Source organism: Crinia signifera, chromosome 19 (genome assembly GCF_055691185.1).
Source record: "Crinia signifera chromosome 19, ASM5569118v1, whole genome shotgun sequence".
Lineage (NCBI taxonomy): Eukaryota > Metazoa > Chordata > Amphibia > Anura > Myobatrachidae > Crinia > Crinia signifera.
The window spans coordinates 136,933,417-136,959,646 of record NC_139226.1 but is presented as its reverse complement, the minus strand read 5'-3'; the positions used below and the strand labels follow the sequence as shown (position 1 = coordinate 136,959,646).

General features: G+C 49.2%; 2 protein-coding genes across 4 annotated transcripts in view; one reads left to right on the top strand and one right to left on the bottom strand.

Annotated features, from left to right (window-relative positions):
- The window catches only part of FBXO44 (F-box protein 44), a 29,686-nt gene extending 29,538 nt beyond the window's left edge, over positions 1-148 (bottom strand). The window contains exon 1 of one of the 2 annotated variants that reach the window (XM_083163441.1): positions 1-148. The gene's annotated coding sequence lies outside the window, so the exon portion shown is untranslated. The other variant, XM_083163442.1, reaches the window with a different exon arrangement.
- Positions 149-11,536: 11,388 nt separating this feature from the next.
- Positions 11,537-26,230, top strand: part of LOC146043057 (F-box only protein 2-like) — a 30,653-nt gene continuing 15,959 nt past the window's right edge. Inside the window, exons 1-3 of one of the 2 annotated variants that reach the window (XM_083163445.1) lie at positions 11,537-11,687; positions 14,977-15,132; positions 25,224-25,350. In XM_083163445.1, coding sequence (XP_083019571.1) covers positions 15,096-15,132; positions 25,224-25,350 — 164 coding nt within the window. In that variant the 5' untranslated portion in view covers positions 11,537-11,687; positions 14,977-15,095. The other variant, XM_083163446.1, reaches the window with a different exon arrangement.

Genomic DNA, 26,230 nt, shown 5'->3' with positions numbered 1-26,230 from the left:
CGTGTAACCCGCACTGCAACAGCGGGGAGATCTTCAGGGAGGCACCAGGAAGAGGAAGGAGGCACCGAGGTCACTTCCCCACCCTACATGAAAGTAAAAAGAGCGGCGTCCGCTCCCCCTAGTGTCTGGATGGCGGTATAGCAGCCTCATAGCGTCCTCTCCCTCTAGTGTCTGGATGGCGGTATAGCAGGCTCATAGCGTCCGCTCCCCCTAGTGTCTGGATGGCGGTATAGCAGCCTCATAGCGTCCTCTCCCTCTAGTGTCTGGATGGCGGTATAGCAGCCTCATAGCGTCCTCTCCCTCTAGTGTCTGGATGGCGGAATAGCAGGCTCATAGCGTCCTCTCCCTCCAGTGTCTGGATGGCGGTATAGCAGGCTCATAGCGTCCTCTCCCTCTAGTGTCTGGATGGCGGTATAGCAGGCTCACAGCATCTGCTCCCCCTAGTGACTGGATGGCGGTATAGCAGCCTCATAGCGTCCTCTCCCTCTAGTGTCTGGATGGCGGTATAGCAGGCTCAAAGCGTCCTCTCCCTCTAGTGTCTGGATGGCGGTATAGCAGGCTCATAGCGTCCTCTCCCTCTAGTGTCTGGATGGCGGTATAGCAGGCTCATAGCGTCCTCTCCCTCTAGTGTCTGGATGGCGGTATAGCAGGCTCACAGCATCTGCTCCCCCTAGTGACTGGATCGCGGTTTAGCAGCCTCATAGCGTCCTCTCCCTCTAGTGTCTGGATGGCGGTATAGCAGGCTCATAGCGTCCTCTCCCTCTAGTGTCTGGATGGCGGTATAGCAGGCTCATAGCGTCCTCTCCCTCTAGTGTCTGGATGGCGGTATAGCAGCCTCATAGCGTCCTCTCCCCCTAGTGGCTGGATGGCGGTATAGCAGCCTCATATCGTCCTCTCCCTCTAGTGTCTGGATGGTGGTATAGCAGCCTCATAGCGTCCTCTCCCTCTAGTGTCTGGATGGCGGTATAGCAGGCTCATAGCGTCCTCTCCCTCTAGTGTCTGGATAGCGGTATAACAGGCTCATAGCGTCCTCTCCCTCTAGTGTCTGGATGGCGGTATAGCAGGCTCACAGCATCTGCTCCCCCTAGTGACTGGATCGCGGTTTAGCAGCCTCATAGCGTCCTCTCCCTCTAGTGTCTGGATGGCGGTATAGCAGGCTCATAGCGTCCTCTCCCCCTAGTGTCTGGATGGCGGTATAGCAGCCTCATAGCGTCCTCTCCCTCTAGTGTCTGGAAGGCGGTATAGCAGGCTCATAGCGTCCTCTCCCTCTAGTGTCTGGATGGCGGTATAGCAGGCTCATAGCGTCCTCTCCCTCTAGTGTCTGGATGGCGGTATAGCAGACTAATTGCGTCCTCTCCCTCTAGTGTCTGGATGGCGGTATAGCAGGCTCATAGCGTCCTCTCCCCCTACTGGCTGGATGGCGGTATAGCAGGCTCACAGCATCTGCTCCCCCTAGTGACTGGATCGCAGTTTAGCAGCCTCATAGCGTCCTCTCCCTCTAGTGTCTGGAAGGCGGTATAGCAGGCTCATAGCGTCCTCTCCCTCTAGTGTTTGGATGGCGGTATAGCAGGCTCATAGCGTCCTCTCCCCCTAGTGGCTGGATGGAGGTATAGCAGCCTCATATCGTCCTCTCCCTCTAGTGTCTGGATGGCGGTATAGCAGGCTCATAGCGTCCTCTCCCCCTAGTGTCTGGATGGCGGTATAGCAGGCTCACAGCATCTGCTCCCCCTAGTGACTGGATGGCGGTATAGCAGCCTCATAGCGTCCTCTCCCTCTAGTGTCTGGATGGCGGTATAGCAGGCTCATAGCGTCCTCTCCCTCTAGTGTCTGGATGGCGGTATAGCAGCCTCATAGCGTCCTCTCCCTCTAGTGTCTGGATGGCGGTATAGCAGGCTCATAGCGTCCTCTCCCCCTAGTGGCTGGATGGCGGTATAGCAGCCTCATAGCGTCCTCTCCCCCTAGTGGCTGGATGGCGGTATAGCAGCCTCATAGCGTCCTCTCCCTCTAGTGTCTGGATGGCGGTATAGCAGGCTCACAGCATCTGCTCCCCCTAGTGACTGGATCGCGGTTTAGCAGCCTCATAGCGTCCTCTCCCTCTAGTGTCTGGATGGCGGTATAGCAGGCTCATAGCGTCCTCTCCCTCTAGTGTCTGGATGGCGGTATAGCAGGCTCATAGCGTACTCTCCCTCTAGTGTCTGGATGGCGGTATAGCAGCCTTATAGCGTCCTCTCCCTCTAGTGTCTGGATGGCGGTATAGCAGGCTCATAGCGTCCTCTCCCTCTAGTGTCTGGATAGCGGTATAGCAGGCTCATAGCGTCCTCTCCCTCTAGTGTCTGGATGGCGGTATAGCAGGCTCACAGCATCTGCTCCCCCTAGTGACTGGATCGCGGTTTAGCAGCCTCATAGCGTCCTCTCCCTCTAGTGTCTGGATGGCGGTATAGCAGGCTCATAGCGTCCTCTCCCTCTAGTGTCTGGATGGCAGTATAGCAGGCTCATAGCGTTCTCTCCCTCTAGTGTCTGGATGGCGGTATAGCAGCCTCATAGCGTCCTCTCCCCCTAGTGTCTGGATGGCGGTATAGCAGGCTCATAGCGTACTCTCCCTCTAGTGTCTGGATGGTGGTATAGCAGGCTCATAGCATCCTCTCCCTCTAGTGTCTGGATGGCGGTATAGCAGCCTCATAGCGTCCTATCCCTCTAGTGTCTGGATAGCGGTATAGCAGGCTCATAGCGTCCTCTCCCTCTAGTGTCTGGATGGCGGTATAGCAGGCTCACAGCATCTGCTCCCCCTAGTGACTGGATCGCGGTTTAGCAGCCTCATAGCGTCCTCTCCCTCTAGTGTCTGGATGGCGGTATAGCAGGCTCATAGCGTCCTCTCCCTCTAGTGTCTGGATGGCGGTATAGCAGGCTCATAGCGTTCTCTCCCTCTAGTGTCTGGATGGCGGTATAGCAGGCTCATAGCGTCCTCTCCCTCTAGTGTCTGGATGGCGGTATAGCAGGCTCACAGCATCTGCTCCCCCTAGTGACTGGATCGCGGTTTAGCAGCCTCATAGCGTCCTCTCCCTCTAGTGTCTGGATGGCGGTATAGCAGCCTCATAGCGTCCTCTCCCTCTAGTGTCTGGATGGCGGTATAGCAGCCTCATAGCGTCCTCTCCCTCTAGTGTCTGGATGGCGGTATAGCAGCCTCATAGCGTCCTCTCCCCCTAGTGTCTGGATGGCGGTATAGCAGCCTCATAGCGTCCTCTCCCTCTAGTGTCTGGAAGGCGGTATAGCAGGCTCATAGCGTCCTCTCCCCCTAGTGTCTGGATGGCGGTATAGCAGGCTCATAGCGTCCTCTCCCCCTAGTGTCTGGATGGCGGTATAGCAGCCTCATAGCGTCCTCTCCCTCTAGTGTCTGGAAGGCGGTATAGCAGGCTCATAGCGTCCTCTCCCTCTAGTGTCTGGATGGCGGTATAGCAGGCTCATAGCGTCCTCTCCCTCTAGTGTCTGGATGGCAGTATAGCAGTCTCATAGCATCCTCTCCCTCTAGTGTCTGGATGGCAGTATAGCAGTCTCATAGCGTCCTCTCCCTCTAGTGTCTGGATGGCGGTATAGCAGACTAATTGCGTCCTCTCCCTCTAGTGTCTGGATGGCGGTATAGCAGGCTCATAGCGTCCTCTCCCCCTACTGGCTGCATGGAGGTATAGCATTATCATAGCGTCCGCTCCCCCTAGTGGCTGCATGGTGGTATAGCAGTCTCATAGCGTCCTCTCCCTCTAGTGTCTGGATGGCGGTATAGCAGACTAATTGCGTCCTCTCCCTCTAGTGTCTGGATGGCGGTATAGCAGGCTCATAGCGTCCTCTCCCCCTACTGGCTGCATGGAGGTATAGCATTATCATAGCGTCCGCTCCCCCTAGTGGCTGCATGGTGGTATAGTAGGCTCATAGCGTCCGCTCCCCCTACTGGCTGCATGGCGGTATAGCAGGCTTATAGTGTCGGCGTGCTTCTGAGGCAGCAGATGTGGAATTATGTTTGTGTGTGTGCATACCCTCCAACATGACCCATTCCATAGGTACAAAATACACTGTTTCTGGACTTCTTTCTTAATTGATAATTGCAGTCACCTGTGTTGAACTAGTTCAGTGATAATAATGGTGTTTCAGCAAAGGTGAAGGCAGTACTAAATTAAGGAAGAAGTCCAGAAGCAGAGCATTTTGTACCTAATGGAATGGGTCATGCTCCCCAACACTCAATGCAGTAACCTAAATCGTGCATAGGGGGCCTGTATGTACTTATGGACCCTCTCCCAAAGGAGAAGGGCCCATTACTCCCCTAACCCCTCTCAGCCATAAGACCAAAGAGGGGGAAAAAAAGGGATCGGTGGGTCCTCTTTGCCGAAGCTTAGAGAGACCCTCGAGGGCCCAGGGTAAGGGCGTGAAGCGCTAACCTAAAGGGAGAGTGCGCAGTGCAAGTGCCATAGTTGTGCATAGTGATTTTGGGATCACCCGTGCAGGTTCAGGGCCAACACAGAGTGATAAATACGAACATGGCCTACATCACAAAACGTAAGGAAAGACTAAAAGATAGTAATATGTATATGTAAGCCCCAGGAGATAGGGGGTTAACCCGGCTGGCCAGCAGCCGGTGACTGACAAGCCAGGGGGACCCCTGATTGGAGGGGTGGAGGAAGAGGAGGCTCTGGCTGTAGAGAGGAAGTGCCAGGAGGCAGCTCTCACGTGAGTCCCGGCGTGTGAGAGGAGTGAAGAGGCGACGCAGCGGGTGGTGGGGCGAATAGCGAGGCCCCACACGGAGAGAAGTCGCCAGGCGGGACTCCCTGCTGAGCGGAGAAGCCAGGAGCGGAGGACGCGGCGCAGGTGTGACGTCACCGATCCGGAGAAACGGGGCGAGACAGAGACGCCGGGAGCCAAGGACCGCAGACAGGAGCGACGTCACCGCCCAAGAAGAGGAAGGAGAGTGACGCTGAGCCCCACTGACTGCTGGACGACCGGGGAGCGGGTAAGAGAGTGAGTGAGGTCACCAGCCGCCCCAGGTCCCACCAGCACCAAGTCCCCTCAAGCATCACAGGCCACCGGTGGGCCAAGCCCCTCACCCACAAACCAGGCCTGACCAGCAGAGGCCCCGTGAGTGCCCAGGCTGTCAGTAGGCCAAGCCACAAACAGCCCAGGCCATCAGCAGAGGCCCTTGAGAGCCGCACCAGACCACCAGTGAACCCCCACTGGGTGCCCATGCCGTATTAGAGGGAGAAAGGAGTGCAGCAGGGAGAATTGCACGGCCCAGCGATAATTGCAGCCCAGACAGAGGGTCCACCAGCAGCCGGGGCGCAGTGTAGCGGAGTGTGGCAACGCTTGGCGCCCACACTAGCAATCCCGTCGGGGTACACTGCGACCGGTGAAGATCTACCCACGCCCAGCCGGAGCTGGCACCGTGCCACAGGTACTTTACCACTTTACCTTCTGAATCAGAGAAACAGGTTGCTGGAGCAACATTGCCACCCGGTGGCCAAATGAGGAAAGTACAGAGCCCCATAGACATAATTAAATCCTATGCATAGGCTCTCATTGAGGACTGACCGGTCTTAGTTGACGATAGTACCCGGGTACATAGGTATAGGTGGTGCGGGACTAATATCTCTTGATATGTATGTTGTGATAAGTAGAGTTTGAGAAGCTTAACTACTTTGTGTTGGTGATAATATTGAATAATTACTATTACTGTCATAGAGTGAATGTCTTGTTTGTAGTGCATATATTGTCCGTATTTTGACATTGTTATATCCTGCTATACGGTGCTTATCCCGTTCAAGGTGCAAAAGCAAAAGCTGGCATCCCTCGTTGCTGGCCTAGAATAAAGTATCGATAGAGAAAGTGTGTCCTCTGGTTTGTGCAGCCATCCTATAATAAGAGAAGACTCCCGACCGTGAACAAGGGAAGACGAGTGGGACTGGCTGCAGGAGTGCCAAGTACCGAGGTACTCATCCCGGTGCCTACATATAGTTTAGAGCAGAGAAGGGAAAGGGGGGACATGATAGAAACTTTCACATATATCAGGGGTTATAACAAGGTACAGGTGGGAGACATTCTTCACAGGAAGAGGAGCAGCAGAACACGAGGACATGCACTGACACTAGAGGGAGGAAGGTACAGGTGGGAGACATTCTTCACAGGAAGAGGAGCAGCAGAACACGAGGACATGCACTGACACTAGGGGGGAGGAAGGTACAGGTGGGAGACATTAGTCACAGGAAGAGGAGCAGCAGAACACGAGGACATGCACTGACACTAGGGGGGAGGAAGGTACAGGTGGGAGACATTAGTCACAGGAAGAGGAGCAACAGAACACGAGGACATGCACTGACACTGGGGGGAGGAAGGTACAGGTGGGAGACATTCTTCACAGGAAGAGGAGCAGCAGAACACGAGGACATGCACTGACACTAGAGGGAGGAAGGTACAGGTGGGAGACATTAGTCACAGGAAGCGGAGCAGCAGAACATGAGGACATGCACTGACACTAGAGGGAGGAAGGTACAGGTGGGAGACATTCTTCACAGGAAGAGGAGCAGCAGAACACGAGGACATGCACTGACACTAGGGGGAGGAAGGTACAGGTGGGAGACATTCTTCACAGGAAGAGGAGCAGCAGAACACGAGGACATGCACTAACTAGAGGGAGGAAGATTCAGGGGAAATGTGAGGAAGAATTTTTCACAGAAAGAGTAGTAGATAAGTGGAATAGCCTCCCATCAGAGGTGGTAGAGGCAGATACAGTAGTACAATGTAAACATGCTTGGGATAGGCATATTGATATCCTTACAAAAAAAATAAGGGTCAAATATGGTTTGAGGTAACATGTTTAAAAAAGGGGCAGACTAGATGGGCCAAGTGGTTCTTATCTGCTGTCAAATTCTATGTTTCTATGTTTCTATGAACCTGGAGAATACGGCAGCTTAGTAAATGTGCTGTATTCTCCATTTGTATTTTAGTCTGATCCTGGTCATACCCGTTCACACATGGGACCAGCTGTAATCGTCCTTTTTTAATAAATCTCCGCCGTACTCCTGAATTTGGTGGGTAATTCAGCAGATAATACTCCTCATATTCCAGGCGTATTTGACTGAAGCCTGCGCTGATCAGTCAGATCAGTCATATCAGTCATACCAGTCAGATCAATCAGATCAGTTATATCAGTCAGATCGGTCATATCAGTCATACCAGTCAGATCAATCAGATTGGTCATATCAGTCAGATCAGTTATATCAGTCAGATCAGTCATATCAGTCATACCAGTCAGATCAATCAGATTGGTCATATCAGTCAGATTAGTTATATCAGTCAGATCGGTCATATCAGTCATACCAGTCAGATCAATCAGATTGGTCATATCAGTCAGATCAGTTATATCAGTCAGATCGGTCATATCAGTCAGATCAGTTATATCAGTCAGATCGGTCAGAGCAGTTATATCAGTCAAAGCAGTTATATCAGTCATATCGGTCCAATTGGTCATATCAGTCAGATCGGTCATATCATCGAGGGGTAGGGTTTTTAATTCTCCACCCCATCTCTTTTTTCTCCATTGTAGATCAATCATATCAGTCAGATCAGTTATATCAGTCAGTTCAGTCATATTAGTCATATCGTCAGATCAGTCATATCGGTCCGATCAGTCAGAACAGTCATATCAGTCATATCAGTTATATCGGTCAGATCAGTTAGATCAGCCAGATCAGTTAGATCAGTGAGATCAGTTAGATCAGTCAGATCAGTCAGATCAGTTATATTGGTCATATCAGTTATATCAGTTAGATCAGTCATTTCGGTCCAATTGGTCATATCAGTCAGATCGGTCATATCAGTCAGATCGGTCATATCAGTGACATCAGTTATATCGGTCAGATCAGTTATATCAGTCAGATCAGTTATATCAGTCAGAGCAGTTATATAACTGCTCTGACCTATCTGACTTATATAAGTCATATCAGTCAGATCAATTATATCAGTCAGATCAGTCATATCGGTCCAATTGGTCATATCAGTCAGATCGGTCATATCACTCAGATCAGTTATATCAGTTATATCCGTCAGTTCAGTCATATTAGTTATATCGGTCAGATCAGTCATATTAGTTATATCGGTCAGTTCAGTAATATTAGTTATATCGGTCAGATCAGTCATATTGGTCCGATCGTTCAGAACAGTCAGATCAGTCAGATCAGTTATATCAGTCAGATCAGTTATATCAGTCAGATCAGTCATATCAGTCATATCAGTCATATCAGTCAGATCGGTCATATCAGTCATATCAGTCATATCAGTTATATCAGTCAGATTGGTCAGATCAGTTATATCAGTCATATCAGTTATATCAGTTATCAGGGCCGGTGCAAGGCACCGGAGCGCCCCAGGCGAGTCGGGATGGGGGTGCCGGGGGAAGGGAGGGGGGGGTGGTACTTGTGTAAAAACAATTGCTGCCCCGGCGTCCCTGCAGTGCTGGGGCGGTCAGGGGTGTCCGTGCTGTAGGGGTACCTGAGGCGCCGTCATGTGTACAAAGCTGGCTGCGGCCGGCGGGGTCCCTGCAGTGAATAGAAAATAACTAGCGCTTCCCGCGCCGCCGCGCGCATAGCGCTAGTTATTTTCTATTCACTACAGGGACGCCGCCGGCCGCAGCCAGCTTTATACACATGACGGCGCCGCAGGTACCCCTACAGCACGGACACCCCTGACCGCCCCAGCACTGCAGGGACGCCGGGGCAGCAATTTTTTTACACAGTTCGCTGGGGGTGAGGGGCGAACTGCCGCCCTCCAGGTGCCGGCGCCCTAGGCAAATGCCTAGAGCTGCCTAGTGGTGGCGCCGGCCCTGTCAGTTATATCAGTCAGATTGGTCAGATCAGTTATATCAGTCATATCAGTTATATCAGTCAGATTGGTCAGATCAGTTATATCAGTCATATCGGTCAGAGCAGTTATATCAGTCAGATCGGTCAGAGCAGTTATACTGTTCAGGAGGCAGAGCAATCTGCCAATGAGTATATAAAACTACATACCAGGTGTGTGGAGCTGGAGCAGTAACTAGCTGCTGGAAGGCTGATATTTCTGGTTCTGGGAACAGTAGAGACAAGCTTCTAGTATCCTTCAAAGGGGGAGAGTCACAGATTTTGGAATATACCCTCAGAAAAACTCTGTCAGACAGAACCTGAAATATCTGACTGGGAATAGCAATTAACAGGCTTGGATGGGGACCACTGCTTTGAAGTCAGATATCTCAGGTTCCCAAGGGCCGAATTTTAAAATTCTTGTACCCATGGAAAGAGGGGACCCTCAGCTTTCAGGCTAGGAGCCTTAGACTCCTGAGGGGGTTTCTAGGTACTCAGAAACTCCCTGTGTTCGCCACTGCCCCCACAGTGCTAAGTATGCCCCCAGTGCCAGATATGCCCCTACAGTGCCACACATATATGCCTCCACAGTGCTAAGTATGTCCCCACAGTGCCACACATATATGCCTCCACAGTGCTAAGTATGTCCCCACAGTGCCACACATATATGCCCCCACAGTGCCACACATATATGCCCCCACAGTGCCACACATATATGCCCCCACAGTGCCACACATATGCCCCCACAGTGCTAGGTATGCCCACAGTGCCCCCACAGTGCCGCACATGAATGCCCCCACAGTGCCAGAAGAATAAGCCAGCAGCAGCAGCAGCACAACTCAACCTACCTGTCTGCAGTGCTGACTGTCTTCGGGTGTCCATGTGTCCTCTCCCGCTCCAGTCCCCCGCTGCCGCCGCTTGTTTCTGTGCTTCATTTGGCGGGGAGGGGAGCGCATCACGTGTCTATCCTTCCCCGGCTTCACTGCTTCCCTGGCTGTGGCTGTCCGTCAGCCAATCATATCTAGCTCCTGATTGGCTGCCGGGCTGTGAGCTCTGATTGGCTGACAGGGAGCCCAGTCACAGTGACACAGGGAGGGGCCACACCCCCGACCACTTACATATGTGCACATGCGCAGTAAACAATTAGAGGGTATTTGTCATGGAGGTACGGGGTACCGGCACAATATGTTTTACCGGTACGCCGTACCACCATTCTTGCACCCCTGCCCTTATTTCAGAAACCAGCACTGGCCTCAAACAGCCAGCAGTGTCATGCTGAAGCCCGGGGCTGTCCCCGCCACCCCTGGGCTGTGGGAGGTGGGCTGATGTTATTATAATAATTGGTTGACAGTGGAAGCAGCAGTCTCGGATTTTCTCCTGTCCGAGGCTGGTGCTGCTGGGTAGGACGGAGCAGGGGGTAAGGAGAGGAGCTGCTACTGCTGCCGCTGGATGGGAAAATGGAGAGGAGGCCGCAGCAGCGTGCGCTCCTCCTGATGATGGATTTCTCAGGCGGCAGGTAATGCAATGCGCATGGGAACGCATCGCACCTCCTGTCATGGACATGCAATCTGGGCACTGTACATGCGATTTATTACTGAAATCGCATGTAAATCGCACTAGTGTATGGGCATCTTTAGACACACTCTCCTGCACATAATCGCTCCGGTACCACAAATATGACCACCGATCCCAAGCCATGGACTGAGAGCAATGTGCAGGGTGTTAGGGGGCTGTATGGGAGCCTCCTGCACATAATCACTCCGGTACCACCAATCCCACCACCAATCCCAAGCCACGGACTGAGAGCAATGTGCAGGGTGTTAGGGGGCTGTATGGGAGCCTCCTGCACATAGCCGCTCCGGTATCACCAATACCACCACCAATCCTAAACCACGGACTGAAAGCAATGTGCAGGGTGTTAGGGGGCTGTATGGGAACCTCTCCTGCACATAATCACTCCGGTACCACCAATCCCACCACCAATCCCAAACCACGGACTGAGAGCAATGTGCAGGGTGCACATAGCCGCTCTGGTACCACCAATCCCACCACCAATCCCAAGCCACGGACTGAGAGCAATGTGCAGGGTGTTAGGGGGCTGTATGGGAGCCTCCTGCACATAATCACTCCAGTACCACCAATCCCAAGCCACGGACTGAGAGCAATGTGCAGGGTGTTAGGGGGCTGTATGGGAGCCTCCTGAGTCCTGCACATAGCCGCTCCGGTACCACCAATCCCAGCACCAATCCCAAGCCACGGACTGAGAGCAATGTGCAGGGTGTAAGGGGGCTGTATGGGAGCCTCCTGCACATAATCGCTCCGGTATCACCAATCCCACCACTAATCCCAAACCACGGACTGAGAGCAATGTGCAGGGTGTTAGGGGGCTGTATGGGAACCTCTCCTGCACATTATCGCTCCGGCACCACCAATCCCACCACCAATCCCAAGCCAAGGACTGAGAGCAATGTGCAGGGTGTTAGCCAGGCAGCGGTATATAGATCACCTGTAGTGTAATGGTTACAGAAGCTCATTACTTTTGCAGTTGAGGTTTCCCCACTTTGATCAGTTACTCTGCCGTCTTAGGTTACGATTGTCCCTGGATGCCCCCCCCCACCCCCGGCAGCGTGGTCTCCCAGCTCCAGCAGAGGGTGAATGCATGGAGGGTTGAGTGCAGCTGCATTGCTGCAGGATGATGTAAGGAGCAGATGGGTGTTGCCTGGGCTGATGCAGCTGCCAGGACCTCACCTTGTAGGAGGAGAATAAGTGTCCTGGGATGGTCCCAGCTGCTGATCTCTGTGTACGAGGATACAGCCGGTAGGTGGGCGGCAGCAGTGCATGATACAGATGTTTAGGGTTTGGGGGCCTGTCCTGGTCTTATTTCACCTCTCACTGGCAGCTTTTCTGCAAAATATCAACTGATTTACATAACCACTCCCACCGCGCAGAGAATATAGCACTATAGCTATATGCAGTATAAGGTAAGTAGCATATACGTAGTGTGTTATATGCTTATAGACAAGCCTCATTGCTGTATGCAGTGCAAGGTAAGTAGCCTGTATGTAGGGTGTTATATGATTAGAGACAAGCCTCATTGCTGTGTGCAGAATACGGTAAGTAGCCTTTATGTAGCCTGTTATATGATTAGTGACAAGCCTCATTGCAGTGTGCAGTATAAGGTAAGTAGCCTGTATGTAGGGTGTTATATGATTAGAGACAAGCCTCATTGCTGTGTGCAGAATAAGGTAAGTAGCCTTTATGTAGCCTGTTATATGATTAGAGACAAGCCTCATTGCTGTATGCAGTATAAGGTAAGTAGCCTGTATGTAGCTTGTTATATGATTAGAGACAAGCCTCATTGCTGTATGCAGTGCAAGGTAAGTAGCCTGTATGTAGGGTGTTATATGATTAGAGACAAGCCTCATTGCTGTATGCAGTGCAAGGTAAGTAGCCTGTATGTAGCGTGTTATATGATTAGAGACAAGCCTCATTGCTGTATGCAGTGCAAGGTAAGTAGCCTGTATGTAGCGTGTTATATGATTATAGATAAGCCTCATTGCTGTGTGCAGTATAAGGTAAGTAGCCTGTATGTAGCGTGTTATATGATTAGTGACAAGCCTCATTGCTGTATGCAGTGCAAGGTAAGTAGCCTGTATGTAGCGTGTTATATGATTAGTGACAAGCCTCATTGCTGTGTGCAGAATAAGGTAAGTAGCCTTTATGTAGCCTGTTATATGATTAGTGACAAGCCTCATTGCAGTGTGCAGTATAAGGTAAGTAGCCTGTATGTAGTGTGTTATATGATTAGAGACAAGCCTCATTGCTGTATGCAGTATAAGGTAAGTAGCCTGTATGTAGCTTGTTATATGATTAGAGACAAGCCCCATTGCTGTATGCAGTGCAAGGTAAGTAGCCTGTATGTAGGGTGTTATATGATTAGAGACAAGCCTCATTGCTGTATGCAGTGCAAGGTAAGTAGCCTGTATGTAGCATGTTATATGATTAGAGACAAGCCTCATTGCTGTGTGCAGTGTAAGGTAAGTAGCATGTATGTAGCGTGTTATATGATTAGAGACAAGCCTCATTGCTGTATGCAGTATAAGGTAAGTAGCCTGTATGTAGCGTGTTATATGATTAGAGACAAGCCTCATTGCTATGTGCAGTGTAAGGTAAGTAGCATGTATGTAGCGTGTTATATGATTAGAAACAAGCCTTATTGCTGTGTGCAGTATAAGGTAAGTAGCCTGTATGTAGCGTGTTATATGATTAGAAACAAGCCTTATTGCTGTGTGCAGTGTAAGGTAAGTAGCCTGTATGTAGCGTGTTATATGATTAGAGACAAGCCTTATTGCAATGTGCAGTATGAGGTAAGTAGCCTGTAAGTAGCGTGTTATATGATTAGTGACAAGCCTCATTGCTGTGTGCAGTATAAGGTAAGTAGCCTGTATGTAGCATGTTATATGATTAGAGAGAAGCCTCATTGGAGTGTGCAGTATAAGGTAAGTAGCCTGTATGTAGCGTGTTATATGATTAGAGACAAGCCTCATTGCAGTGTGCAGTATAAGGTAAGTAGCCTGTATGTAGCGTGTTATATGATTAGTGACAAGCCTCATTGCTGTGTGCAGTATAAGGTAAGTAGCATGTATGTAGCATGTTATATGATTAGAGACAAGCCTCATTGCTATGTGCAGTGTAAGGTAAGTAGCCTGTATGTAGCGTGTTATATGATTAGAGACAAGCCTCATTGCTGTGTGCAGTATAAGGTAAGTAGCCTGTATGTAGCGTGTTATATGATTATAGATAAGCCTCATTGCTGTGTGCAGTGTAAGGTAAGTAGCCCGTATGTACAGTAGCGTGTTATATGATTATAGATAAGCCTAATTGTTGTGTGCAGTATAAGGTAAGTAGCCTGTATGTAGCATGTTGTATGATTAGTGACAATCCTCACTTATATGTGCAGTATAAGGTAAGTAGCATGTATGTAGAGTGTTATATGATTAGTGACAAGCCTCATTGATATGTGCAGTATAAGGGAAGTAGCCTGTATGTAGCGTGTTGTATGATTAGTGACAAGCCTCATTGATATGTGCAGTATAAGGGAAGTAGCCTGTATGTAGCGTGTTGTATGATTAGTGACAAGCCTCATTGATATGTGCAGTATAAGGTAAGTAGCATGTATGTAGCGTGTTGTATGATTAGAGCTGTCATGCACATGTGACATGATATATTACCGGTTATTCTCATGCCCCAGGGGACTGGCCGCCGTCCTGCACATGTGACGTGATATATTACCGGTTATTCTCATGCCCCGGGGGACTGGCCGCTGTCCTGCACATGTGACGTGATATATTACCGGTTATTCTCATGCCCCGGGGGACTGGCCGCTGTCCTGCACATGTGACATGATATATTACCGGTTATTCTCATGCCCCGGGGGACTGGCCGCTGTCCTGCACATGTGATGTGATATATAACCGGTTATTCTCATGGCCCGGGGGACTGGCCGCTGTCCTGCACATGTGACGTGACATATTACCGGTTATTCTCATGCCCCGGGGGACTGGCCGCTGTCCTGCACATGTGACGTGGTATATTACCGGTTATTCTCATGCCCCGGGGGACTGGCCGCTGTCCTGCACGTGTGACGTGGTATAATACCGGTTATTCTCATGCCTCGGGCACTGGCCGCTGTCCTGCACGTGTAACGTGGTATATTACCGGTTATTCTCATGCCCCGGGGGACTGGCCGCTGTCCTGCACATGTGACATGATATATTACCGGTTATTCTCATGCCCCGGGGGACTGGCCGCTGTCCTGCACGTGTGACGTGGTATATTACCAGTTATTCTCATGCCCCGGGGACTGGCCGCTGTCCTGCACGTGTGACGTGGTATATTACCGGTTATTCTCATGCACCGGGCACTGGCCGCTGTCCTGCACTCCCCCCCCCCCCCCAGCTGAGGCATCTGGAAATCATAGTGTCACACATCATCACATGGATCATGTAACAGAAGTAATCTCTTGTGCTGGGTTGCACTGTACGGCAGACTAGAAATGCAGTTATTCTAATGTATCTCCTTAAGTTATTAACACTTTCCCTTCCAGATTGCTCCATCTAAGGGCGTATCAGCGGCTGGTGCATTTGTCAGACCATCGGTGGATCAGCAGAACAGACCGAGGAACGGCACAAGAATCTGGAAACGTCGCTAGCTACCTAGAACAAGATGGCGAGAAATCTCATCAAAAATGGCTGTGGCGAAGGTAAAGCCGATCTGTTCATCTACCTGTATATATTAATAGCTAAGACGACCTTTATGAGTGACATGAGCAAGGCATCATATACTGCATTAAAGGTCAGAACAATATTGGCTCTGCGATTGGTTGCTTTGCTTTGGAGTTATGTAGCTAAACGTCTGCCTACCATTTACAATGCATCACCATTGTGCTCTGGAAAATGTGGCAGTTGGTGACCTGAAACATGAGACCTAATGGGTGGTCTGGAAACTGATTTCCAGCCACTCAGTAAGCAGGAATTTGTTTCAAATCTGATTCATAAGGGGTGAAAAGGGGGAAAATGTTCCGGCCAGTGGTACTTGTGTATTTTGGCGGCTCCCATCGCATCGCATACCATAACGCATACGATGGTATGCAATGCGACGCGATATCGTACGATAGTGCACGATGGCATACAATTTTGAAATTGTATGCCATTGTACATGGCATACAATGCCATACGATGCGATGCGATTGAACATTGTATAAGCACCCTGATGGGTGCTTATACAATGTTAAGCACCCAAATGGGTGCTTACAATGTTAAATGCACCCCCACGCCACCCCCCCACTATAAACGTGAACCCGAAGCGTGGCGAGCGCAGCGAGCCCGCGAGGGTCGGCGGTACGCGTCCTACGACCTTTTCATACCCCCACTATCCACGTCGGCGTGGAGTTGAGAATAGAATAGTGTGGCGAGCGCAGCGAGCCACCGTGCCCGAAGCGTGGCGAGCGCAGCGGATACCTGTGAAGCCCGCGAAGGGACGCGTTTACCTGTGAAGGTATCCACGTCCCCTCGCGGGGCTCGCTGCGCTCGCCACGCTTCGGGCTCGGTGGCTCGCTGCGCTCGCCACACTATTCTATTCTCAACTCCACGCCGACGTGGATAGTGGGGGTATGAAAAGGTCGTAGGACGCGTACCGCCGCCCCTCGTGGGCTCGCTGCGCTCGCCACGCTTCGGGTTCACGTTTATAGTGGGGGGTTGGCGTGGGGGTGCATTTAACATTGTAAGCACCCATTTGGGTGCTCAAAAGCACCCTTTAGGGTGCTTATACGATTTTTGGTCATATAGGGGGTCAAAATCGTGTCGCATCGCATCGTATGCCAACGGGTGCATGGCATGCGATGCGATCTGTTCGTCGTACGACGGACATCGGGGGCGCCGCCAAAATACACAAGTACCCGGCCAGTAAAACGATGACCGGTAGTATATATTAAATAGCAAAGGGTTAAAGCCAGGGCCGGCGCCACTACTAGGCAGCTCTAGGCATTTGCCTAGGGCGCCGGCACCTGGAGGGTGGCAGTTCGCCCCTCACCCCCAGCATGGAGGGTTAGCGAACTGTGTAAAAAACTTGCGGCGCCGGCTTCCCTGCAGTGCTGGAGCGGGAAGGGGTGTCCGTGCCGTGGGGGAACCTGCGGCGCTGTCATTGTGTATAAAGCTGGCGGCAGCCAGCGGGGTCCCTGCAGTGAATAGAAAATAACTAGCGCTTCCCGCGCCGCCGCGCGCATAGCGCTAGTTATTTTCTATTCACTCCAGGGACCCCGCCGGCCGCCGCCAGCTTTATACACAATGACAGCGCCGCAGGTACCCCCGCGGCACGGACACCCCGGCCTGCTCCAGCACTGCAGGGAAGCCGGCGCCGCAAGTTTTTTACACAGGTACCACCACCACAGCCCCCCCCCCCCCCCGGCACCGGGGCGCCCCCACCCCGACTCGCCTGGGGCACCGGCCCTGGTTAAAGCAGCACTCATCCAGAAATAATAATCTAGGTCTGGTTCCCCCAGCACTCTATATGGACCAGTAAATGAGATGTTCATCCTATATTCTAGCAGAAGACATCGCTGTGTCTCTGGGCTTTGCCAGATCTCTACAAATAGAGGTAATGGTGCCCATACACGCTCCGATGCGGCGGGTCCGTTTTGTACTTTGAAATACGCGTTCCCGCGGCACCTCATCGTACAGTACAAAAAGTATGTGCTGCACATACTTTTTGTACTTGCTTTTCATCGCATCACATCGCATTGCTTGCACAACGAATGCACAAGGCATGCAATGCGATGCATGCTATTTAAGCACAAAACGGACACCTTTACTGAGATCTCTGCATCACTGCTCCCAGATAGGATGCAAATCCCATTTACTGCTCCATTATGGAGTGCTGCATTAACCCTTTGTAAGCAATGAGACAGGTGGATGTATTAGTGTTAAGGAAGAAGCTGAGGGGTATTAAACACTTTATTATCTTCAGTATTTACTATAGAGGAACAAATCGTAGGAATAGTACATAAAGATGGAAATGCTAATGTACTGTTCGTTAGTACATGGTTGGTTGACAGAAGAAGTCCGAAGGCGACTAAATAAATTAAGATAAATAGGTATTCCGCTTCCGGTCTGATGAGGGCGGAGCTCCCACTTTGAGCTCCGCTCCTGCTACCTTTCCCGCCGCCTTTATACGACTCCTGGAGCCTCGAATACCCTCCAGCCACACCGCTCAAACACCCGCCGACCGCGGGAGCCTCTGAATGGACCGCTATCTAGCACCACAAAAACCACAGACGCCACTGCAGCTGTGCACTGACAAGAGATGGGGAGCTGACAATATGGCGCCTGATGGCGCAGGAGGATCTACTATCCCTGCACACAAGAAAGTCTCCGGGGGGGGGGGGGGGGGGGGGACACACACACAGCGTGGGGCCTGGAGTCGACACCCCTGTCACATATAAGGTGGTGGTGGAGGAGATTACTGCCACAATGACCCCTCTATTTTCCAAAGCTGTAGAGGATACCTCCCAACTGCAGATACTTACACAAAGAGTCACTGCTAATGGAAGACAGCTATTAGGTGTAGTGGAGCCTTGTAAAGACATGGTTATAGAGAGGGCGCACAGGGTGAGTCCACCACCGAGATATGGTCAGCTTCACGCACAGGTAAGAAGCTCACCTGGGAAGGCCATAAGCTTTTCACATTTCAGGACCTTTCAGCAGAATTGTCAAGGGCTAGGAAAGCCTTCTCTCCAATCTGCTCAGCGCTGGCCTCTGACGGACGAAAATCCGGCCTACTCTATCCAGCCCAACTGGGAATATACGATGGGTCCACATTTAAAGACTTCTCCGACGCCTCTGCATATTTAAAAGAACTCTTCCGCTCCGGTTCTGACAACATCTCCGATGCCCTCGCCTGAGGAGCACTATACATTCTAGGAAGGTATCCTGTTGTATCATCCCCTGGACTCGCTATTTTGATACTTTTGATTCATGTTTACAGTTTTTTATGCAAATATTCTAGTTTATGTGAATTTCCTTCTTCCATTAATAGATTTGTACCATCTTCGAGACGCATGTTGTCATTTACCAGCTTATCTCCCCATTTCTCCCTATCTCCTATGCAGGCTAATCACACATTTTGCTGCTCCTCCCTCTCTTTCATCTACTTCCTTTTCTATGTATCCCTGAAGGATCTGCAGCAAAACATCCAATAGGGCTGAGAGGGTCCCATGTATTACTACAGGTTAAGGGTACTATGGCGGAGCCCTAACTGTGCCGGGTTTCATTTTTCTTTCTGTGTATTAGGAATGATATATGCTCCAGGAGTCCATCCCCGATACAAGTACCTGCGGGACAGTGCTAGTACTATTTCTACCCCCTCCTCCCCCCTATAACCCCTGACATATTTGTCATCCCATCTTGGTCTTTCCCTGTTCCCTCAAAAGATGCTCCCCTCCTTGCTCCACTGACCCCATGTGAGATAGGCAGCCAGGCATTGTTCAGGTTTATGACAACCAAGCAATCATATCTCTCCCACAGGTTTACAGCATGACACATGATATTACTGTCAGTACCAGTTCTTCCAGAGCTTGCAGTGTTGTAATCTTAGCCCGGAGGTCTCTCGCCCTGGAGGTGACGCATACCGAGACGTACGTGGATGGCAGATATGCAGTGGCTGTGGTTCAATGTCTAGGTAAACAATACACTTTAGCTAACATATATGCGCCACCACCATATTCCAAAACCCTATATCGCACCATTATAGCCCTCATTACACCCTACATGGAGTCCAGCCTCATCATAGGTGGTGACTTCAACATGGGCTCCTCTCAAACACTGGACAGATCTAACACTCCCTAAAATTGGGCTAACCTACCGTATTGATCAAGTCACTGTGTGTGGTGGCTGTCTGGATAAAAGATCACACGTGCCTGTCTGCCGCACATGGAACCTTTTCCAAATAGATTTCCTGCTGGTCTCCCATTCTCTCTTCCCATTAATCCCGAGCTCCTGTATAGCGCCCATAGTCATTTCATACCATGCCCTGGCCTCCATGGACATACATCTAAATGCTGAGACCGGCTCATCACGTTTACATAGATTTCTATTCTCTCTCCCCATTAATCCCGAGCTCCTGTATAGTGCCCATAGTCATCTCAGACCATGCCCTGGCCTCCATGGACATACATTCCCATCACACTTTGCAAAATCCACAAAATTTAAGGGCTTCTTGAAGGCAGCTTGGGAAGACTTTTGTCTCATAAATGGTGACCATCATCACTCTAATCCATCCCTGTTCTGGTTGTCTGTGAAATCAATCCTAAAGGGGACGATAATCTCTTTCACTGCAGCCTCCAATAGAGACTATACTAGTAAATATCTATCTCTTCCAAACTCCCTGACGCCGTCCTACCAGCCGATTAAGCAGAATCCCACAGCAGCCCTTAAACAACACTATCATCTAGCCAAAATACACCTGAGGGAAACATTTCGGAGGTTGGAGAGAGACATCATCAATAATCCCCCATGACCAAACAGGTTTTATTTCGGGTGGACACTCTGCTGTGAACGTCCAAAAAGTCATTGCGGCTCTCTCATCAGATCACTCACTTGGTTCTATCACTAGATGCGGAAAAAGCCTTTGATTTCTTTATTATTTATTTATTAACAGTTTCTTATATAGTGCACACATATTCCGCAGACATTCTAGGGTTAATTTTGTGGGCGCAGGGTTCACTCAGCCTCCGGCGCCAGGGGCAAGGCAGTCATTTGGTCCCCCACCAAGTCAGGGGGGGATTTGGGGGGACCAAATGACTGCCTTGCCCCGGGCGCTGGAAACCCTAGTTTCAGCCCTGATCATGGAACGCAGACATCCCGACTCTTATATCCACAGATCTGGTCCTACACAAGCTGACACATATCTATGACTTACTACTGAACCTTCCCTCAGAACCGCACCTCACCAAGCTCAACCCACAATCATGGACCCCAGACATCCCTACTCCTATCCACAGATCTGGTCCTACACAAACTGACACATATCTATGACTTACTAGTGAACCTTCCCTCAGAACCGCACCTCACCAAGCTCACCACAATCATGGGCCGCAGACATCCCGACTCTTATATCCATAGATATGACCCTACACAAACTGACACATATCTATGACTTACTAGTGAACCTTCCCTCAGAACCGCACCTCACCAAGCTCACCACAATCATGGGCCGCAGACATCCCAACTCTTATATCCACAGATCTGGTCCTTCACAAACTGACACATATCTATGACTTACTACTGAACCTTCCCTCAGAATCGCACCTCACTAAACTCACGCCATCATGGACCGCAGACATCCCGACTCTTATATCCATAGATATGACCCTACACAAACTGAAACATATCTATGACTTACTAGTGACCCTTCCCTCAGAACCGCACCTCACCAAGCTCACCACAATCATGGACCCCAGACATCCCAACTCTTATATCCACAGATCTGGTCCTACACAAGCTGACACATATCTATGACTTACTGGTGAACCCTCCCTCAGAATCGCATCTCACCAAACTCACGTCATCATGGAATGCAGACATCCCAACTCTTATATCCACAGATCTGGTCCTTCACAAACTGACACATATCTATGACTTACTAGTGAACCTTCCCTCAGAACCGCATCTCACCAAACTCACGCCATCATGGACCCCAGACATCCTGACTCTTATATCCACAGATCTGGTCCTACACAAACTGACACATATCTATGACTTACTGGTGAACCCTCCCTCAGAATCGCATCTCACCAAACTCACGTCATCATGGAATGCAGACATCCCGACTCTTATATCCACAGATCTGGTCCTTCACAAACTGACACATATCTATGACTTACTAGTAAACCTTCCCTTAGAACCGCACCTCACCAAGCTCACCACAATCATGGACCCCAGACATCCCAAGTCTTATATCCACAGATATGACCCTTCACAAACTGACACATATCTATGACTTACTGGTGAACCTTCCCTCAGAACCGCATCTCACCAAGCTCACGCCATCATGGACCGCAGACATCCCGACTCTTATATCCACAGATCTGGTCCTACACAAACTGACACATATCTATGACTTACTAGTGAACCTTCCCTCAGAACCGCACCTCACCAAGCTCACCATAATCATGGGCCGCAGACATCCCAACTCTTATATCCACAGATCTGGTCCTTCACAAACTGAAACATATCTATGACTTACTAGTGAACCTTCCCTCAGAACCGCACCTCATTAAACTCACGCCATCATGGACCCCAGACATCCCAACTCTTATATCCACAGATCTGGTCCTTCACAAACTGAAACATATCTATGACTTACTAGTGAACCTTCCCTCAGAACCGCACCTCATTAAACTCACGCCATCATGGACCGCAGACATCCCGACTCTTATATCCACAGATCTGGTCCTACACAAATGTAACTCCACATTAAGAACCTTAGGCTCTGCATACCTGCAAGAAGTTCATATTAGAACCATACACAGGGCATATATGCCCACTTGTACTCATTCACATTTCAATCCCTCCATTGGCGCGTCTTGACTCAGGTGCGGGAGATCCCGGGCTGAATTCTACCACTGCTTTTGGGAATACCCCAAATAAGACGCTTCTGGAATAAGGTATATCTCTTTATTAACTCCAAATTTGCACTGTCTTTGCATCTATCTCCAATCACATGCCTATGGGGGTTATGCTGATTCACTCGGAAAGGCACAATCACTCTCTAATGGACAAAACCATGTGCACTGCAGGTGGGGCTGATGTAACATGTGCAGAGAGAGTTAGATTTGGGTGGGAGATGTACTTCAAACTGATATCTATATTACGGTGTAAAAACAAAGCAGCCAGTATTTACCCTGCACAGAAACAATAAAACACCCAAATCTAACTCTGCACATGTTACATCTGCCCCACCTGCAGTGCATATGGTTTTATCCATTAGAGAGTGATTGTACCTTTCTGAGTGAACCAGAATAACCCCCACGTCTTAATTTCTCTGAATGGTCAACTACAGATGCTGTTAAACCTCTGTTCCCTATGTTCATCATGATGTTTACCATAGCTAACATGGGACGGTAAGGCAGCCCCCTCTATTCTCCAATATCTATTCTACAGCATATGATGCTACAACACTTATACTATGATAGGAGGACCTTACTATTACATGCTCCAAGCTCCTCACTCAATTCTGACAAGAAGGTCCTCATACATGTCTACCATATTGAGGATTAAGGTCACACTGACCTTTGATATCTGTAATTGGTTCCCTATAGCCACATAAAGGATCCTCAGCCTATACTCTCTTTTTATATGGTTTAGGAATCTCCTATATCAGATGTATGTCATTACCAGGCCACAATCTTACATATTAAACCTACTACTATCTGCAATTGCTGATTAAGGAATAATACAACATTGCAAACATTTCAATGACGCTAATAATATTCTGCTTGACTACTCCTTGTATTATGTATATAGGCGTTTTCATATAATATGGTTTTTTGGGGGACGGGGAAAGGACGGTCAGTCGCACAGGTTTATTTACAAATGTATTTCAGACAGGACCCTCATGGAAGTAGAATTATTCGTTTATATTTAGGAAGAAGGTGTGCTACCACTGGACATGGATCGAGGTTCAAGCAAAAAGGAGAAAAGGAAATGTCTTTCTGTGTGGTGCACCTCATGAGAAAAATAGCATAAAATTTAGCTTTTATTAACTTATATTAAAAGACAAAGAGGCGAAATATAGACAAAACAGTGAAACATAAAACACGGACAGTGTATTAAAAAGGATAAGCGAATTTATCCTCACTCAGTGTGGCCCAATTCCCCTGTGGTCCCCTTTAAGAGTTTGCAAACGGTGTTTCTTTTTTAATTAGAACTGTGCTGACAGGCAGTGAGTACTAGTATTGTGGGAGTACAACATGCTTTACTATATGTGCCCTGTCAGATTGGAGTTGTGTCCAGAAATCTGGAAATGCCTATCACCTTAAGCACTATGGCTTGGAAACTGTGTAACCAATATAACAATTAATCACAGATAGTGTGGTATTAATTAGGGAGTTACAGAGGCCCCTCCAAAAAGCACACCAGTGTCTGAGCAATCACCATACAATTGGGACTGCAGATCTCCCCAGCCTGTGGTAGCCAATGAGGACTGCCACTCCTCTGGCATCCCGTGTTAGCCGGGGGTATAGAGATGATACACTGGTGGTTAACCCTTCAAGAGCTAAGGCATGCGGCGGCGTGTCAAATACAGCGCCGTCCGAGTTATTGCCCGCTCTAGAAGGTAAGGAGGGAGCTCATACACAGCGAGCAAGGCAGGCGGCAGCGTGTCAAGTACAACGCTGTCGTCTTATAGCCTGCTCCTAATAAATACAAGGTAGCGGCAAAAGTAAACAGAGACTATGGTGAGCGGCCAGATGGTCCTGATGAAGCTCTGTTTGCGAAGTGTACACTGACCTAACCCTCAGTGTGTTATTCCCTCTTCCCCTCCCCACTTATACTGCAATTTGATTGTGTCCAGTTTTATTTTTAGACCGAGTGAACGCCAGTCTCCACTGGGCTCACTAATTGTCTCAGGCTGCAGCGTGAGATGTCTGTGCTGCAGCTTGCTGTTTTACAGAGCTGGTGTTAAGTCGGACGGCGTTGTATTTGGCACGCTGCCGCTCACCATAGTCTCTGTTTACTTTTGCCGCTACCTTGTATTTATTAGGAGCAGGTCTAATGGAGCTGAGCTCAGAAATAGATAGACTGTTACACTTCATTTTCATAGATAACATTTCATCAGGCAGAGTACCTAGGGACCGGCAAATAGCAGATGTGGTGCCATTGTTTAAAAAGGGAAGTAAAACACATCCATGAAATTATAGACCTGAATGCCTGACGTCAATAGTAGGGAAACCCTAAGGAACAGCATCCAGGAACACTTGGTGTACAATAATATTATTAGTGGGAACCAGTATGGATTTGTGAGGGATAGGTCATGCAAAACTCATCTAATTGGCTTCTATAAGGAGGTGAGTGGGAACGTAGACCATGGCAACACAGTAGATGTGGTCTAAGGCTTTGAACATGAGGATGGTCTACAAAATATGGGAGATGGGTCTAGGAAGCAACTTTGGCACTTGGGTCCAGAATTGGTTGGAGTATAGAGAACATAATTGTAAAAAATGGAACAATTTCAAATAAAGTTCTAAACAGTGTAACTCAATGTTTGATACTGGGGCCATTTCTGTTTAATATATTTATTAATGACCTAGACAATGGTCTAAGGAGCAAAGTGTCCATTTTTGCAGATGACCCTAAACTGTGTAAGGTAATAAATTCAGATCAGGATGTGGCCTCTACAGAGAGACTTAAATAAACTGGAGGATTGGGCAGCTACATGGAAGATAAGGTTTACTATTGATACATGTAAGGTTATGCATTTTTGGAGCAGAAACAGGTGTGTAATCTATACATTAAATGGGGTAAATGTAGGGGAATCGTCAATAGAGAAGAGTGCGGAGGTACTAATTGACGGTAGACTTCACTGTATTGCTCAGTATCATGAAGCAGCAGCAAAAACCAAAAAGGTAAAATTACCATGCATACAGTACTAAGGGGCTTAGAGGTGAGGGAAGACTGTGTATAAATCATTGGTATGTCCTCATCAAGAATACAGAGTACAGTTCTGGGCAACACTCCATAATAAGATCTAGAAAGGATTCAGAAAAATGCCATAACAGAGACAATGTGCTGTGTTCTATAGGGGAGTTAGAGTCCTGGGAGGATGTGGAAAATGGCGGAGATGGGTGGAGAGTGGAAGATCTCCCAGGAGACAGCGGCGCAGAGTTCCCATCTGAGGAGGTGAAGAAATACTTTGCATCATCCTTCGGGTGAGTACATGACATACACAGGGATTCCATACTGACCGGGTATAGCAGCAGACACAGATTACTGTACATCATCCTCTGGGTGAGTGCATCGCATACACAGGGATTCCATACACACCGGGTATAGCAGCAGACACAGATCACTGTGCATCATCCTCTGTGTGAGTACATGACATACACAGGGATTCCATACTGACTGGGTATAGCAGCAGACTCAGATTACTGTACATCATCCTCTGGGTGAGTGCATCACATACACAGGGATTCCATACACACCGGGTATAGCAGCAGACACAGATCACTGTGCATCATCCTCTGTGTGAGTACATGACATACACAGGGATTCCATACTGACCGGGTATAGCAGCAGACTCAGATTACTGTACATCATCCTCTGGGTGAGTACATTACATACACAGTGATTCCATACTGACCGGGTATAGCAGCAGACACAAATCACTGTGCATCATCCTCTGGGTGAGTAAATCACATACACAGGGATTCCATACACACCAGGTAGAGCAGCAGACACAGATCACTGTGCATCATCCTCTGGGTGAGTGCATCACATACACAGGGATTCCATACAGTTTGGGTATAGCAGCAGACACAGATTACTGTACATCATCCTCTGGGTGAGTACATTACATACACAGTGATTCCATACTGACCGTGTATAGCAGCAGACACAAATCACTGTGCATCATCCTCTGGGTGAGTACATCACATACACAGGGATTCCATACACACCGGGTAGAGCAGCAGACACAGATCACTGTGCATCATCCTCTGGGTGAGTGCATCACATACACAGGGATTCCATACAGTTCGGGTATAGCAGCAGACACAGATTACTGTACATCATCCTCTGGGTGAGTACATT